We start from the raw sequence: 16,915 nt of genomic DNA, 5'->3' as shown, positions 1-16,915 counted from the left end.
GGGCACGCGGTTCTACCGCGACGCCTTCGTGCGGGCCGAGGACGTCGTGGTGCTGCCCCCGGGCACCTGGGAGCTGAAGGGGGAGCCGGGGACGCCCTCGCCTCCCCCGCCGGACATCAAGGAGGAGCCGGCATCGCCCTTGCCTGTCGCCGCCGAGGCCCCGTGGGTCAAGGAGGAGCCGTCGCCGCTGCCCCGCAAGGTGAAAGAGGAGCCGGAGTGACCACAGCGGGCAGCCTGCTCCCGGGCATCAAGCCTGGCTAAAGTCGTGGAGCCTCGGGCTTTCTCGGCCGTCGTGGCGGTGGTGAGAGCGGCCGTGGCGGTGATGGTGGCGGCCGCGAATCGTTGGCGATGGTGGTGGCCACGACGTGGCGATAGCAGCTGCCGTGAAGGGGGGTGGCGGCTGTGACGGTAGCGATGGCATCCATGACGCGTTGGCCAGAGGCGGCTGGGACCGTGACAGCGAGGCCGAGTTGGGGCCAAGAGGGATGGACCTGTTTCTTGTGGACTGTCCATAAGGTTTAATTTATGGGCACTTGGCAACAGTAAGTGTATGCGGGCAGTGCAACCCTCCTGCACAGGGGGGAGTAGGCGAAGCGGCAGCTCTGCAGAAAAGGACCTGGGGGGTCACAGTGGCAGTAAGCTGAACAGGAGCCAGCAGTGCGCCCTTGGTGTCGAGAAGGCTACCGGCATCCCGGGCTGCATTGGCAGGAGCATTGCCAGCAGATGGAGGGCAGTGATTCTTCCCCTCTATTCAGCACTGGGGAGGCCACATCTGGAGTCCTGTGTCCAGCTGTGGGCCCCCACTGCAGAAAGGACGTGGATGAATTGGAGAGAGTCCAGTGGAGAGCAACAAAAATGGTTGTGGGGCTGGGGGACACGACTTGTGTGAAGAGGCTGAGGGAACTGGGCTGAATTAGTCTGGAGAAGAGGAGACGGAGGGGGATTGAATAGCAGCCTTCACCTCCCTGCAGGGGGGCTGCAAAGAGGACGGAGCTGGGCTGTTCCCTGTCGGGGCAGATGGCAGGACAAGGAGCAATGGGCTCAGGCTGCAGCAAGGGAAGTTGAGGTTGGATATTAGGAAAAACTCTTTCACAAGGAGGGTAGTAAAACACTGGAAGAGGTCACCCAGGGAGGTGGTGGACTCTCCATCCTTGGAGGTGTTTAAGACCTGGGTAGACAAAGCCTTGGCTTGGTGTAGTTGGGGCTGGTCCTGCTTGGAGCAGGGGGTTGGACTAGATGTGCCCTCCTGGGGTCCCTTCCAGCCCTCACGGTCTACGATTCTATGATTTTAATGCTGAAAATGTGTCCTTTCCCCCAAAACTTATTCTTCTCTTACAAATACCTGCCTAGGGCTCAATATGAAGAAATATGGTGCAAGATGAATGTTATGTTAAGCTTATGAATTGATTTGCTTGTGGCTCGGTACCCTTTAAATATATATATACTTATTTAGTTGTTGGTGGCATTTAATCTCAAGCTCTCCCCTTCCCCTAGCCGTAACTCAATTTCTACTATGGCTCTTTAAGTATCTATTGTGTAATACTTTGGTTTTGTTTTCTTATTGGATTTGACTTTGCAGTTTATGTTATTCTTTTTGTTGGTTTATTTTATCGTTATGCTATGAAAAGTTATAAATACTATACTTTCAAGAAGAAAAAAAGAATATCTGCCCCAAAGAGCATCTAGGTAGGACGGTGTCCCCATCAATGCATTGGGTTTGCTTGGGCCTCGTTGCCTGTTACTGGATGGAATCACATTTGTTCTTGCCGTGCGTGGCCGTCTTGCCTTCTGGTGACTGCTACGAGCACAGCTTAACTTTCATCCCGAGAGCTGACGGCGTCTCCCCTGAGATCAGGCTGAAGTAGAAGGCTCCAAGGGTCATTTCTATTTTCAGTGACTTCAGACTGATGTAAATCAGTGCTGAGGCCATAATGAATGCCCTCTGCCGGGAAACAGAAAACACCCCCATAACGGTGGGGAAAGAAGGGAATAACAGAGGGTGTAGATGGGTGCAATATCACAGGATACCAAGAAAAGCCTTAGGATGCAACTGTTTTATCATCAGTCATAGAAAATGAGGGTTGAAGGGACCTCAGGAGCTCGCATCTAGTCCAACCCCTGCAGGACCAGTCCCAACTACATCATCCCAGCCAGGGCTTTGTCTAGCTGGGTCTTAAACACCTCCAAGGACAGAGTCCACCACCTCTCTGGGTGACCTCTTCCAGTGTTTTACTACTCTCCTAGTGAGGAAGTTTTTCCTAATATCCAACCTCAACTTCCCTTGCTGCACCTTGAGCCCATTGCTCCTTGTCCTGTCATCTGCCCCCACTGAGAACAGTTCAGCTCCGTCCTCTTCGGAGCCACTGTTCAGGGAGTTGAAGGCTGCTGTTAAATCCCTCTGAGTCTCCTCTTCTCCAGACAAAACAAGCCCGGTTCCTATAGCCTCTCCTCCCAAGTCATGTCATGTCCCAGCCCCTGAACCATTTTCATTGTCCTCTGCTGGACCCCCCAACTTGTCCACATCCTTTCTGTAACGGGGGGTCCAAAACTGGACACAGGGCTCCAGTGCTGAATAGAGGGGAAGAAACACTTCTCTTCATCTGCTGGCAACGCTCTTACCAACACAGCCCAGGATGCCATTAGGCTTCTTTGCAACAAGGCCAGCTGGCTCCTATTCAGCTTATTGTCCAGTGTAACCCATGTTCAATAGCGATTGATGCCCCTTTCCTCCAAGAATGCAATGAATCTGGACAAACTTGCAGTTTCTACCATGTCTGGTGGCAATAAGTCTCACCCTTTAATTCCACATAGGGTGAAAAAATAACTTCCTTTGGTCCACTTGAAAACTTACAACCTATTGGTTTCATGCTGGGACCCCTAGTTCTTGGAATGGTGAGATAGCAAATAATAAATCCCTGTTGATTTTGTCTTTTTTGCCATTCAGTATTTTTTCTAAGCCATTCTCATGCGTCCCATCCCCCCCAATCAAGAATCTCTTCTCTAAGAGAGGGGTGCTCGCTCGCATGCATGCAGCCCATTTTGCAGCACAGGGAACTTTTTTTTGTCCGTGCTGTGCCTCCTGCGGTGTCCCAAACTGCTTTGAGATGCCAAACAGGCACATGCTCGCTCATCTGGATGTGGCCTTCGTGGCCGTTCCTTAGTGCACAAAACCTCCTTGATCATTTCAAGAAAAAGGAGCTTGGGCTAGCTCAGCTTGCTGAGCAACTTGTGCATTTTTCCTATATCGAGCATGCCCGTTATCCGACACTTCCTGACTGCCGGGGTCAGGATTCGGTGGAGTTTCTAGGGATTTCGCAGTTCTAAGGGGTTCCCTCGGTCCAGGTCACCCTGCTTCACATACATCAGGTGTTTTTGAAGCATGGATGTGTTTAAGACCCTTGACTGGGATGATCTGCTTGGGGCTGGTTCTGCTTTGAGGAAGGGGTTGGACTAGATGTAACCTCCTGAGCTCCCTTCCCACCCTCGTTTTCTATGATCCAGTTTAGCTTTATCATATTCAACTAAGCCCAGCCTTTGGAGAATGACCCTTACTTCAGCATTCAATAAGCAGGTCCGGCAGCAGCAGAGCCCTTATTTGCTCCAGCTGGTGGTTGGGCACCAGGTACATTTTTTTCTGCATACTCCATCACTCCTTAGTCCAAAGCCCCATGATCAAAGCCATAGCAAAACTTAACTGGAGGTGGGGGGATAAATACCCTAGACTGTTTCACCACCTGTTTCTCTCTTAACAGAGAGTCCCTTATGTCTTATGCTTTTCGTGATTCTGCATCGCTCTTTCAGCGCACAGATGCGGTGGGGGGGTCAAAGGGATATTTCCTTCTAAGATGTTCAGAGCAATTGCTGAAACGGTTCCCACCCACTGTTTTTTTTTCCAAAGTCGGCTGGTTGGGAGGGAAAAGCCTGGTTCTGAATCTAAAAGTCTCTGGGGTAGAAGTGTTAACGTGTACCACCCATAAGGATGGTAAGTAGGGATGCTAAAAAATTAGCATCCCCAAAAGCTTCTAGAAAGAATTGCGCCTTGTCAGGGACACCTTTAGTTTCTCTCTGGGATTTTTAAACAGAACCACGTGTTTTGGGTTAAATGGTGCAACTCCTTTCCCCCCCTGGCAGAAAAAACGTATCTGGAGGATATACATGCTGCTCACAGCCTCTCAGGTCTCACCACTCTCACAAGCAGAGTCCATCAAATCATCCACCACAGTCGTATTTACTTTATTAAGATTGTCATTAAGACTGTCCGGCAATCCCTTCATAAATTTGATAAAAAGGTATTGATAAAGTAGCTCTTTACACACTGTTTGGGCTGCCAAACAGTTATAGCACCACAAAATATAGATTTTTTTAAAATTTTTTTATAAAGTGACTTTTGCTAGAGTTGAGAATCACAGGAAATGTATGCAGGCACCGTGTCTCCACGATCAAAAACCATACGGGAGGCTCTTAAAGTTTCCTGCGAGGACCCTTGGCATAAAGGACTTGCTGTGTTTGAAGGGCCTTGGTTTGTGTTGTCTACCTCTCCGGTCCCGAGGACAGAGCGCTGCCGCGTCGCAATTGTTTTAGGGGTGTCCCCGCCGGGGGTCACTGGCATCTAGAATGAGATCTCTCAAGGTCTCAAAGCTGACTTTCCCACATTTGGCCGCATCCAGGGTAATGCCTTTGACCTTCAAGCAGGCCTTTCCTCCTGACAGCTTATACGCGTAGGTTTTCGTGCCTGCAGAAACAAACTCCGTGATGTGTTCATTTGCCGGGATCCTGCTCGTGAGCTCGCCCAAACGATCGCCGAGCGGAGGGTTCCAGTCTCCCTTGCGGCTCACAAATATCACGGAGTCGGTGTCGTGGTACAGGCACCGGTCTCGCAACCTGTCCAGCAGCTCGTACAGCTCTAAGCGTGCATAAGCGGTGGTAAAACTGGCTATAAAGATATTAGTGCTGTCTGAGAGCTTGTAACACTCTTTGGCATACTTCCACAACACGCAGGCCATCTCGTCATCGATGAAGTCACAAGATAAAACGTCGTAGCTGGGAGAAAAAAGGTAGCCAAAGAGTTCACCGGGGTCTCTCACGGTGGTGGTGTTCGGGAGGTCTGTCCTCTGGCCAAATTGGCCCCACAAAGAATTTAGAAACAATTCTGCAATTTGGTGCTTTGCAGGGTTGGGTTTAATATGCTCTTGGCGTAAAGATACGCCTTCTTTTTGGAAGAAATCAGCCACGTATCGGTCTCGTTTGTCTTGGTCGGTACACCAGGCAGGATAGCCTGAGGCTTCCTGTTTCTGTCGGAGGTGCAGATTTATGTACTGTGAGAAAAGTGCATTAGTCGTCTTGCTGAAATGCCAGACTTCATAGATTTTAGCCACTTTGTACCCCTTCTCGATTGCTTTGTTCAACTCCGGAGTGCACCACGTGCCCACGAGGGCCCTCTCCTCATCAGTGTGTGTGCACTTTTGCTGGCTTGTTTCTGCACAGACACGGCACAGCGGGAACATAACTGTCCTATTCACCTTGAGAGGTAGCACGGGGAAAAAGAGGCTTTGCGGCGGGTACAATTTCACCTTGGCGATTCCAAAATAGCTCGACAGGGGTCCGAAGTTGTTGTCAATGATTTCAGGGTGCCCGACGGGGTATTCCTTCGTTCTGTTTATGAAGGGGTAGAGGCCGGTAAAATTGTAATAGTGTATTTGTTCACCCGGTTTAGTCTTGTAATAGAGACAGATAGCCTCAGCTCTTTCCCCGAAGAGAGCGTCCCTAGGCACCAGAGGAGAAGGCAGCTGGGTTCTGCTTAGGAAATCAGTAAGCTTCCTGTCCGATTGTAACAGAGCCCTCCACTCGTGCTCCCAAATGGTCTGGACAGTAAACCCCGCTCTCTTGAGGTAATCGGTCTTGTACAGTGTCTGGTAATTCAGAAAACCATAGGTTGTCCCCATCAGTGGGTTCCAGTCTTTTTCGTAGTAGCAGATGAGACAGCCACGGAAAAAGCAGCTGTTAAATTCAAAGGCCATCTGTTTCCCATCAATATTGGCATAGCCGTCTAAAAAATAGGGGCCTACCTGAAATTCTCCACCCTGTAAAGCGTGCTGGATTGGAATATTTTCTTTCTCCGATATGTACATTAGCCATTGAGTAGAGGGGCTTGACAACCTCTTTCTCTGTCTGTGATAGTTGTCCGGGGGCAGAAGCGCTATGGTCTCGTGTTTCAGAAACATAAACCTGTACGTGGCCATGCAGACAGATGCCAGCGTGATGTACTGGAAGGGGTCTATGCAGCAATTGGTCACGAGTTTACCCGTCTTCTCCATCGTGTCTCCCTGCCGTGTCATCTTCATAATCTCCTTCCTGTAGAGCCGGCAGGCCTCCATCAACATTTTCACATCTTGCTGGCAATAATAGGCCAGTTCCTTCTGCAGGTCAAAGGTCTTATCACGGTTCTCCCAGTACCACTCTAGAAATTCTTCCTTTTCACAAGGCATCATACTTTCGACTCCGTAGTACCGTGCCTCCGGGAGAGGTCCCACGTAATTCTGGTTTTCTGGCGTGTTAAAACGACGAGGGAAATACCCTCTACATCCTTCAAATCCCATTGCCTGTGGAAGCTTGTTAAGTTTCATTGGCAAGAAGTTTGAAGAGTCTATGAAACGGATACCCAGGCTGGTCACTTCGATACACACGAGTTTACCTTCCTGGGCGATGAGTTTCACACCCTTTCTTTCCTTCGATAGCTGGCTAACTATGCAGTAGTTGTCACGGCCTTTGGTGTTGTGAGCTATGAAGGTGTAGCCCTGGAACCTTTTAGTGATAAAGGCCTTAATAAAGTAAGAGACACACCATTTACCCTTAAATTCCCAAGTATCTTCTGCCTTTTTGGCCTCAGCTTCCCAAGGTTTTTCTGGAGCTAGCTTCATTGCAAAAATGTAATTGGGCACGTGCATCTCTGTCTCCTGGATACATTCAAAATCATAGCAAATGTACCCAGTGCCTATTTCAGGTGTTGTAATCTTGCGCATAAAGCACCGGTGCTTGTCTGCATCAGAGATCTGCCTGTAACACTGCTTGCATTGCCTGTTGTTGCACTCGTGGTCTTTGTCCACATATGACTGACACGCATAACACCACGTTTTAGAGAGACAGTCAATCTGTTTTTCGGAGGCCAGAGCCATGTGCCTGTCTAAGCACTCTTTGGACCGACAGACCAGCTTACAGGTAGGGCATTTTTCTGCTACGCCCACGTTGTCTGCACACCCCGGGCTCAGACAGAGGCGGCACCAGAACCTGCACTTGTGGCTATGACTATACAACGCATGGCAAAGATCGCAGTAATTTCTCACACCAAATAACTTTCTCGCATCCTTGACGCCATAATAATGTCCATCGTGCAGCAGAAGGAAGCAGGTATTGGGGTACCTGGGAAAGCTGTACGTTTTAAATAAGCCCCAGCCCTTTTCCTCCTTATGCATTACGATATGAATGTTAACTTGTACAAGGTCTTCAAACAATGCTACTTCGTTGAGCGTGACCTTTTTCTGAGCTGGCCACTCCAGTTTTCTGTGCAGCTGGTTTGCACCAGCTAGCAGTACAGCATCTGTGGCTCCTTTGTGTGTTGTGAGAGCCAAAAGACTGCCTGCAAAACACAGATTAGTATCAAAGGTATTCAGGTCGATTAAATACTTCCTTTTTCTAGTGATGAGTTCGGAGTAGGGGATAGAATTTATCACTCTTCGCCCACCGCTGCCTACTCCTCTTACAACAACCGCGACCAGCCAGAACGTTGAATCAAAGCGTATCTCTCTCTGGCTTTGCGACAGGTCTCTGAGCCACTCTACAAACAGGTCAGTGGTCATCTGATTTAAACGAATGGTTCGAGAATATAAGCAGTTCCTTGCGGTCTCTGCCTCAATGCGTACCTGGGCATAGTCGGCAGGCGTGAATTTCTCGTGGAGGTCAGCTATGATTTCTTCTATCCCCCCGCTTATAGCTTTGTATGCCACGTGTAGCGGCACAAGCTCCAGATTTACAAAGCGGAACTCTTCGGAATACCTTGCGGCTCCAAACCTAGCTACGGGCCAGTCCTGCCTTCTCACCCGCACCAGACGTACGTCTGGCAAATTAACCCCCACAGCTCCAGGAGGATCAACTTCCGAGGGACTGTCCAGCTGGTCGTTTAAATCACAGTCTCCATCCCTGCTCTCTAACTCTGCAGGCTCTGGAGGAGAGGAAGCTTTCAAGGGACTCTCCAACGGGACATTTAAATCATGGTCTCCATCCCTGTTCTCTAACTCCACGGGCTCTGGAGGAGGAGAAGCTTTCAAGGGACTCTCCAATCGGTTTTCTAAAATACACCTACTACCAGCACCATCTCTAGGGGATTTCTTATGTTTTCTCAACAGGATTTTAGCCTTCCTCATTCTCATCTTTAGCCAGGCCCTTATTTTTTGCCCTTCAAACCACTTGCTGGTAAGCCTTCCATTTGTATCCCAGGGTTTATCACCTCCTCCCTTCCTATGATGCATTCCACGCAGACCACCTCTTCTTTGTACAAAAGAGGCCCTTTTGCTCTGACAATAATCATGATCTTTCAAAGCACTCCGTGCACTATTTCTGAAATATATATGCCTGCCAACACCTGCCAAAGACCCGCTCTTTGTGCTTTCAAAATAATCATGGTCTTTCAAGGCAAGATGGGCACCCACACCTCCCAAAGCAATCCTCTTTTGGTGTTCAAAATAGTCATGATCTTTCAAAAGCAGATGAAGATTCTCCTCCTCCTCCTCTGGCTTTTCTATAGTGCGTGTGCAATCTGTCGTGGGTTTCTTATTCACCAACCCCAATTCACCAGCTTTGGTGCTGTGAAGCCTTGTCTTTTTATGGGTGGTTCTCCCAGGGTCTGGCGGTATGTTTTCTTCTGAGCAACCATGAGGTTTTATCTTCTTTTTACCATGCCTTTTTGCTCGGTTCTTCTGGCCTTCTGGTCCTTGGGCATTCTGGTTTTGAAGTGGAACGTTTCTGTGGTTTTCTGTAAGTGCTGTTAGAGGCCTCCGTCCCTGTCCCCATCCCTCTGGTGTTTCTAGGAGCTGCTTCTCCGAAGCGCCACTTCCTTCTCTGGGGGTGTTGCGTGAAATCACTTAGGAAATAGAAAATGTACATCTCAGCATCAAGAATTCATGCTCCACAAATGCATGCCTGAGCGTAACCCCATACATATGCTATAAGTCTGAAAGAGGCCCTACACTTAGTAAATAAAACACACCCACACACAACCTAAGCTAGATGCCAGGCTCCAGAGAGACAGACAGCGCATGCTTTAAAAACCCCTTAGCAAAATTAGGCTCCACCAAAATGCAAGAGCCCCCATGCTTTAAAATGTCCTTAGCAAATGCAACCTAACACTGACAAACAAAGAACTAGGCTTTGCAAAAACAAAACAGTGCTCACTTAAAAAAAAAAAAAAGCCCTTAGCAAAATGAAAAACCACGTCCATACAGCTCAACACACACAGGATGCATCTACACAAGCGCTTTACTGAACATTAGCCTATTTTAATGCTCATTAAAGTGCCACAAAACACCCTGTGCTCTTTAGTTAATGTGCATTAAATAGGTTAATGCAGATTTTTCTAGTACTTCACAATGGAGGGTGCTTTTACACGAGTGCTGGGAGGGGGGGCTGTTTTAATTACAGCGGCTCTGGGAGCCGCTCTAATTAAGGCACTCGGAGTATCTCGTGTATCAGTGTCTCTATGCTTCAAAATGTTGGCAGAGGCACTTTATCTAAAGCTCGTTCAATGAGCTTTAGATAAAGCACCCCTGCCGCCATTTCAAACTGCAGGGACACTAATACACAAGATGCAGAGGCAGGCTGGAGTGCAGTAATTACCAGGCTCCAACAGACTCAATTAACTGAGTCTGCTCCAACACACTGATATTAAAGCACGTTGGAGCAGCCTCCAGGCTCGCGTACAGACACCCAGAGGTACTAGATTTAATACACGTTACCTAAAGCTCGTTAATGAATTTGTACACGCACCCACCCCACACACACATACTAGAGCTGCCAACTCTCCAGGACTGCCCTGAAGTCTCCAGGAATTAGATATAAATCTCCAGGAGACTGCTGACAGGCACCCACGAAATAAATGAGATGGCAGTGATCAAAATAAATATTAAGTATTGAATCCGATTTATACAACAGTTCAGTGGGTTTTTAAAACGTACCGGTCATGTGCATTTGCCTTCCCGACGTAAAATTTAAATCTGTAACTGAGCTATGCAACCACTGGATGCATGCATACACACACATGCACACACACACGCACACAGTTTCAAAAGCTTGACTGCAGAAAACCATACCTTTTGTTGCAGGGTAAAGCCACGAGGATATACGTTTGTCCCGATTTTCTATTCTGGAAGAAGCGTTTCTGTTTTGGGACAAGCAGTTATAGCCCTCGTTACAACATTATGCACTTACATGAATGCAACCACAAATAACCCCTCCATTTTTTTACATAAATATTTACCTTGCTGTGATAAAATTGCTTGTGGCAACTGGGGTTTTCCCATGAGTTAGGCTCTCTGTAACAGAGACCAAAAATGCAATGAGATAGGGTGCTCAGACAAACAAAAAAGGTGTGTGGCATAAGGCTCCCCACCCTGCTGTCTGCTTGCATGGGTCTCCTGCCCAGGTTCACGTGTCTCAGACAGCCTTTGGGGTAGGGGCTGCTCTCTTTACTCTCCCCCTCCTCAGAATTGTTGCTGCGGTGGACTCTGCAGACGTCTGACAAGGTTTGGTGGCCAAGCAAGGACAAAGGGTCTTACCGCTGTAGTGTGAGATGTTTGCATTACTGTGGTCTCAGAAAACACGTGTTTGGATTTGGAGGGTTTCCCAACAGCTTTTGGATAACAGGTAGTCCAGAGTTTTGGGTCTAGGCCCCACTCCTACACCCCCTCCTACTGGTTAAGCGCTGCTCTTGGAGAGGTCCAATGCCTCAAAACCCCACCACCGTTCGGTCGAGAGTGGTGGTGTGAGTTGTTAGAGGGGTCACAAGCCCCCGCTACCTGATTGGTCATGCCTGTGCCATGTGCTCTAGGCTTTGTCTGTAGCATTTTAATACTTCCCCATGGGCAGCCCCTGCCTTCCATGATAGAAACCCCTGCCAAAATACCTCTGGAGAGGAGAATCTGAAGGGTTGAAGGCAGATGTCCTACCTAAACAGTTCTAATAAGTGGAAAAATAAGGGATCGGTTGCCTGTCTCTGCATCATTGAAATGCGAAGGGTGGGTACACACACCTGCCTGGACAACAGATTTAGCTAAGCTGTGTGATGCCACGATCTTGTGGCAGCAGCTCAGGTGTTCAGGTTTCTAGCCCCACTCGGTATTGAGAGCTTCTGAGCTGAGGTGCAGGTGGAAGGGGAGCAGGAAATATTCAAGCCTTACCTGGGGCCAAGTCCTCAGATAACGAGCTTTCTCCAGCTGCCTTCTTATCACCAACCCAGAGCTCCATCTCCCCTCGCTGGATGCGGCAAATTAAGTCCGGTGCAGGACCTTGATACCCTGTGTTGGCGAGTGTAGAGGGGGTGGTTATTCCAGCATCCAATTGGGACTTGGAGAAAGGATCTAGTGGATTCATGTCAATGGGGATTAAAAGGAGGATGCTTAGGAAGGAGTACATTTAGGTGGTTGTGGGAGCTCCATACCCTGTTCTGGGGAGTGTACAGAGAGTGGTTATTACACCACCTGGTGCCTGATTGGGATCTGGAGAAAGGATCCAATGGATCAAGCATTTAATGGGAATTCAAAGGAAAAGGTAAGGACATTTGGGGGGGGAGTAAAAAGAAGCCACTGCAGGCAGAAACCTTCAACAGACCCTGGCCTCTGTCACCCAAAGAAATGGAACGATGATTGTGAGACATATAAAGCTTCATCTCCTCAAAAAGCTCACAGGGATGGTGTTACCAGAGATCTTCAATCATCTGCACCACGGGTCATCAAAATCCTGGTCTGAAGCCTATGCAGTGGGCACGTCTACATGTGCACCAGACTGTGCAGTTGTTACTACAGTCATTTAATACTTGCTTAAGCAAAGCACTACTGGGCAGCAGCTTGTTGCCTACAGATGTGGACTGAGAGGCTGAAAAATAAAAGCTGGCAGTGGAAAAATGGATGTTCCAGCAGCCAAGTCCTTACCACCGGATGCTGATGAAACAAGGCCATGGTGGCGATGTTCGAAAGATGATGGAGCCGGACTGTTCTCAGTGGGGGCAGATGACAGAACAAGGAACAATGGGCTCAAGTTGCAGCAAGGGAAGTTGAGGTTAGATATTAGGAATAATTTTCTCACTAGGAGGGTTGTAAAGCACTGGAACAGGTTACCCCAAAAGGTGGTGGAAGCTCCATCGTTGGAGGGTTTCAAAATCCGGCCACACAAAGCTTTGGCAGGGATAATGTAGCTGGAGCTGGTCCTGCTTGGAGCAGGGAGTTGGACTAGATGCGCGACCTCCTAAGGTCCCATCCAACCCTAACTTTCTATGTTTCTATATCTCAACCGCTTGCGCACCGGAGCTGAATACTCCCAGGAATTCATGAAGAAGTGGGGCTATGCCACTGGTTCAACCACCCACAACTGTGGCAGAGCATCAGACTATGCCACACCTGCTGCTTGAAGGTACACGTACAATGAAAGATCTTGCAAAGTACAATCAATGAGCCCAAACGTGTGTAGCAAAACGGTCACACATGGTGGAGAGACATGGGAAGATGACTGAGCATCACATGATTTTCGTAGAGACTCTAGCAGAATGAGAAAATGTTATGGGACGGCAAAGCTACCTGTGGTCCATGACAACAAAGATGCTAGAAAGAAATGTACAACGGCTCCTCGTTGAAAGCACCCGTGGTCCATCACATCTACAAGTGTGACTAGAGAAGCTGAGGGCATGGAAAAGCCGTGGGTTGCACCAGTAACTGCTGCTAATGCCTCCATTGGTTATCACCCGACACAATTTAAAAAGGAGAACGGGGATTGAGGGGAGAAACAGATGTCTCCAAACTACCTGGTATGGTGGAGGACCTGGGGAATCTGTAATCCAAAACCAGGGAATCTATACGTCTCCATAATCAGGGCCCTCATGGCCTTCCCTGCTTAAAGAGACGTGTCCCTGGTATCTCCCCAGCCTGTCTCCTCAAGCAGGGAACCCACGGCTTTCCCCACTTCTACAGCTCCCAGGAGTGTGCCTCCGTAAGCAGACAAATCCTGCTTTTCTCAATTTACTGAGATGTGCCCCAGGAGTCCCCAGGGCAAGACTCTAAAAGAGGAGAAAGCCAAGCAAGTGCTCCAGGGGCCCGACCCTGCCTGGAAAATCATAGGGTTTGCAGAATTAGCTCTCTCAAGTCTCTGGAGCAGATGGAGAGCACAGGAAATTCTCCTGCCACCAAGCAAACAGATGTCCACTGCAATCAAGCAACAGAAACTGTTACCAACACTGTCAGGCCATGGATTTTTGGTGCTTCAAAGGGTATGGAGGTCTTTTTGCTTCACCTTTGTGCCTCCATAAACATTTCTTTTAAAGGCACATGGGCGGGGGGGGGGGGGGGGGGGGGAGAGAGGCAACACCTTTTCACCCCTAGAGTACTGAAATGTGCACTGCATGTTGGGATGATTAAGCGTTTGGACCAAATACAACAGAGAAGAGAGGAAGATGGATGGTTGTTGGGGAACAAATGTACGAACTGAAGATGGTATAAACAGGCTGGGATGGCACGGGGGAGATCATCTTGCAAAGAAATGGCTGGGTATGGAAACAACAGGGTTAGACCAAGGGGAAGACTCCAGGGAAGGTGTCTGAAACAACCAGTGGAGGACATGAAAATGTGAAGTGGACAGAGTAGTGGGGTGAGAATGCATTTAAACCACCAGCCAAAACGCATGAGGATATGACTGTCAAGGAACAGGAAGAAGAATGGGATGTTTCTGATCCCACACAGCTCTGGGTGGGGAAACAAGAACCAGAACTTTACCCAGGGAAACAAGGGCTTGGTAATTCCTCAGCATCTGGTCCCGGTAAAGCTCCTTGTCTCCAGCTTCCAGCAGCTCCCACTCCTTCTGCGTGAAATACACTGCCACGTCCTCAAATGCCTCCAGGAGCTGTAGTCAAAAGCATTACAGCATCAGCATCTTTGCCTCCAGCCTCCTCAAACCTGAGTCTTCCTCCTGTGCTGACATAGCTGGCTCCAGCAAAGGGTCGGGTGTGGACACAGCTCTACAGAGACAGCCGTGAGTTTGTCTGCTCCAGCTCACATCATCCATTGAGTGGGTCCAGCTATTCCCTTTGTTAGCAAGTGCTGTGCTATAAAGAGGCACTGCCACCGTAACAACACCAGCAGAGACTGCGGTCCAGGCTCTCAGACATCTTCCCTCCCAATCCCCAACTGTCACCGGGCTTTGCCCTGGCTCCACACTCGCACCCCACTGCCACCTGTACCTCATTCACGGCTGTGTCATCTCTCTGTTGTGGGCACCTGCCCTGCTCCTCGTGCACTTGGTCCGGCTCAGGCGTCAGAAGCCCCTTCTCCCCTGATTTTCCTGGGGACAGCCTCAGCAGCTCCAGGTTTACAGGCCCATCCTCAGCAGGCTGCTCCCCAGCTGTGCTCAGGGTCCCTGCACCTGCTGGGAGAGGAAGAGCATCCACAGGTTGGAGTCACTGGAACCTCCATCAGTGTATAGATACTGCTCATACAAAGGCTTTGCTAAAGCCCTGGCCAGAGTAGGCCTGATCAGCGAACCTGCCCGATGCCCAAACTCCTTGCAGAAGCAAAACCTGGCATGTGGGCAGTGGCGACGCTTAGGAGGTGCACAGGGGTGCACGTGTACCCCGAGAGCCAGCGTTCCCTGTTCAGGTGACAGTCGGGGGGGCAGGCGGGAGCACTGGTGTACCCCCTGCAAGCGCCAGTTGGGGAGTGGGGGCACCAGGAGAAGTGCCGCTGGCACAGGATGGCTCAAAATGATCAAGGTAGTGTTCCAATGTAACAAATGATTTGTTTTGACCTCTGTAAAAAGGTGAATTGGACATGAAGGGAACATTTAATTGATCGAGAAGAGCCTCTGTGGTGTTGTACCAATTCCTCATCAAGGGCACACCTGCATTAAAGCCTTGTCTGTAGTCATTCTTGAAAACAAGTTTGGTGTTGGCATCTCCTGGCAGTGACTGTTTGCCAGCACTGTAGTCCCCAAGACTTTGGCCCATGCCACGTGTTCACATTCAAGCTATAAAGTTGTTAGAGCTTAAAAATGCATAACTTCGTAGCTGGTCGGCTCTTTTTGTAGCCGGATGGCCGTTTTTATGGTGTGAGAATTGCTCTGCGCATGGGGCCAGTCGAAATTGATGGTGCAGTTAGGCAGTGAATTGTGCAATAATTACTATGCATGTGTGCGGGGTATACTTTTATTGTGCAACAGACCAGTGAACTGCGTAATCTATGTAATGTGTGGCAGGAGCCTTCAACACCGACGACGACACAGGTTAGCCCTAATGCCACTGGCAAAGGCACAGCCCTGCTACTCCCCCGTGCTGGCATCGGCCTCCAGGCCTCAGTGTACCGGACAGGAGAGAGATGAAAGAGTCACAGGTGCACAGGTCTTCCGAGGCCCCTGCTAGACGTTACGTGTATTACGTAATTAACTGGTGAATCGCACAATAATTTTAGGTCAGCAAACTAAAACCAGCCACAAGAGCAAAGAAATGGGCACGCCGTGAACCGTGCAATAAAATTAGACCAGCTATGCATGCAATGTCATCATCATGTGACACAAATGACCGCCTAGCTATCCAGAGAGCGAAGCAGATACAAAGTTAGTGCTTGAAAATGTGTAACAACTCCATAGCCGGTTTCTAGCCCACTTTCCTTTCCATGTGTAGCAGGGCCCTTCTCATAGACCTCCACGGCCATGAAGCTGGAAGCGAGGCCCGGTGACTCTGCCCTTGCTGGGAGGGGCGAGCACGGACATCACTCCCCGCAGGCGATGCAACGGGGACCCTGGCGCTGCATCGGGAGGCACAGTGTAGAGCAGGAGGGAACCAACAGGGACATTTTCTGCCTCTGGAGCATCCTCCCTCCCAACACCCCACTGGTTCCCCAACGCCAGGTTTCGAAACAACATGTCAAAGCTAAAGGATCTCTCCGCCGGGTGCTGCTGTTGTGCCCGGGGGCAAGGACCAAAGTGCTGTCACCCCACAGACTTGCAGTGAGAGACCCCAGCCCCTCATGCCAGGGGCTGAACACCCGCGTACCGCAGGCCCCTGGCATGTTACCTGGCTCCTGCCGGAGCGGGGACTTGTCTGTGGGGACAGGAGGCAGCTCCTCCTGAGGCCCTGGGGTTTTACCCCATCCCGCTTCCTCTAGGGGCGCGTGCTCAGGACGGGACCACGCCGGCTCCTGATGGGTGCAGAGAGTTTCCAGCCGTGCTCCGGGTCCTTCCACGTCCTCGAGCGGCCTGCGCCCCGCGACCTGGGGACGAGACAACCGCGTCGCTGGGAGAGACGGGGCCAGGAAGGGACGTCCCCAGATGCACCGAGACGGGGCGACCGGGGTAAAAGGATCTCACCTCGGGCTCCTCGTCCGGCACCAGCCCCAGGCAAAACGCCTCGGCCACGTCCACCGCCTCGGCGCAGGTCTCCACGTCGTGCCCCCACGCCCAGCTCTGCATCTCCCGGGGCAGGACGGCCAGGAACTGCTCCAGCACCACTAGCTCCAGCATCGTCTCCTTGCTGCGGCGCTGGGGCTCCAGCCAGCCCCGGCACAGCTCCCGCAGGCGGCTGCACACCTCCCGCGGCCCCTTGCCCTCCTGGTAGCGGAAGCCGCGAAAGCACCAGCGCCAGCGCTGCGAGGCCATCAGCTCGTCGCCCGCGGGC

General features: G+C 50.2%; 1 protein-coding gene and 1 pseudogene across 2 annotated transcripts; both read right to left on the bottom strand.

The window, feature by feature from the left end:
* The window catches only part of LOC102379006, a 51,771-nt pseudogene that overhangs the window by 3,182 nt on the left and 31,674 nt on the right, over positions 1-16,915 (bottom strand).
* On the bottom strand, positions 2,631-16,909 carry LOC102378504. Of its 2 annotated transcripts, none has more exons than XM_025194140.1 (8): positions 16,609-16,909; positions 16,316-16,511; positions 14,489-14,673; positions 14,025-14,151; positions 11,445-11,624; positions 10,526-10,580; positions 10,359-10,426; positions 2,631-9,133 (listed from the first exon to the last, which is right to left on the bottom strand). In XM_025194140.1, the coding sequence occupies exons 1-8, from the start codon at positions 16,894-16,896 to the stop codon at positions 4,578-4,580; spliced, it is 5,655 nt and encodes a 1,884-aa protein (XP_025049925.1). In that variant the 5' UTR covers positions 16,897-16,909; the 3' UTR covers positions 2,631-4,577. The 2 variants fall into 2 exon arrangements, with proteins under 2 accessions (XP_025049925.1, XP_025049926.1); XM_025194141.1 differs by having other exon boundaries at positions 11,445-11,561.

The sequence above is a fragment of the Alligator sinensis genome, unplaced genomic scaffold, assembly GCF_000455745.1.
Source record: "Alligator sinensis unplaced genomic scaffold, ASM45574v1 scaffold1531_1, whole genome shotgun sequence".
Classification (NCBI taxonomy): domain Eukaryota; kingdom Metazoa; phylum Chordata; order Crocodylia; family Alligatoridae; genus Alligator; species Alligator sinensis.
Note: the sequence above shows the minus strand (reverse complement) of the source record. Positions and strands in the feature narration are given on the sequence as shown.

Coding starts and splice junctions, on each gene's coding strand:
- LOC102378504 (XM_025194140.1), bottom strand. CDS start 16,896: ATGGCCTCGCAGCGCTGGCGCTGGTGCTTTCGCGGCTTCCGCTACCAG. Junction 14,674..16,315: donor CCCGCTCCGGCAGGAGCCAG/GTAACATGCCAG, acceptor TTCCTCTCCCAG/CAGGTGCAGGGACCCTGAGC. Junction 9,134..10,358: donor GCTTTACCCTGCAACAAAAG/GTATGGTTTTCT, acceptor CTATTTCCTAAG/TGATTTCACGCAACACCCCC.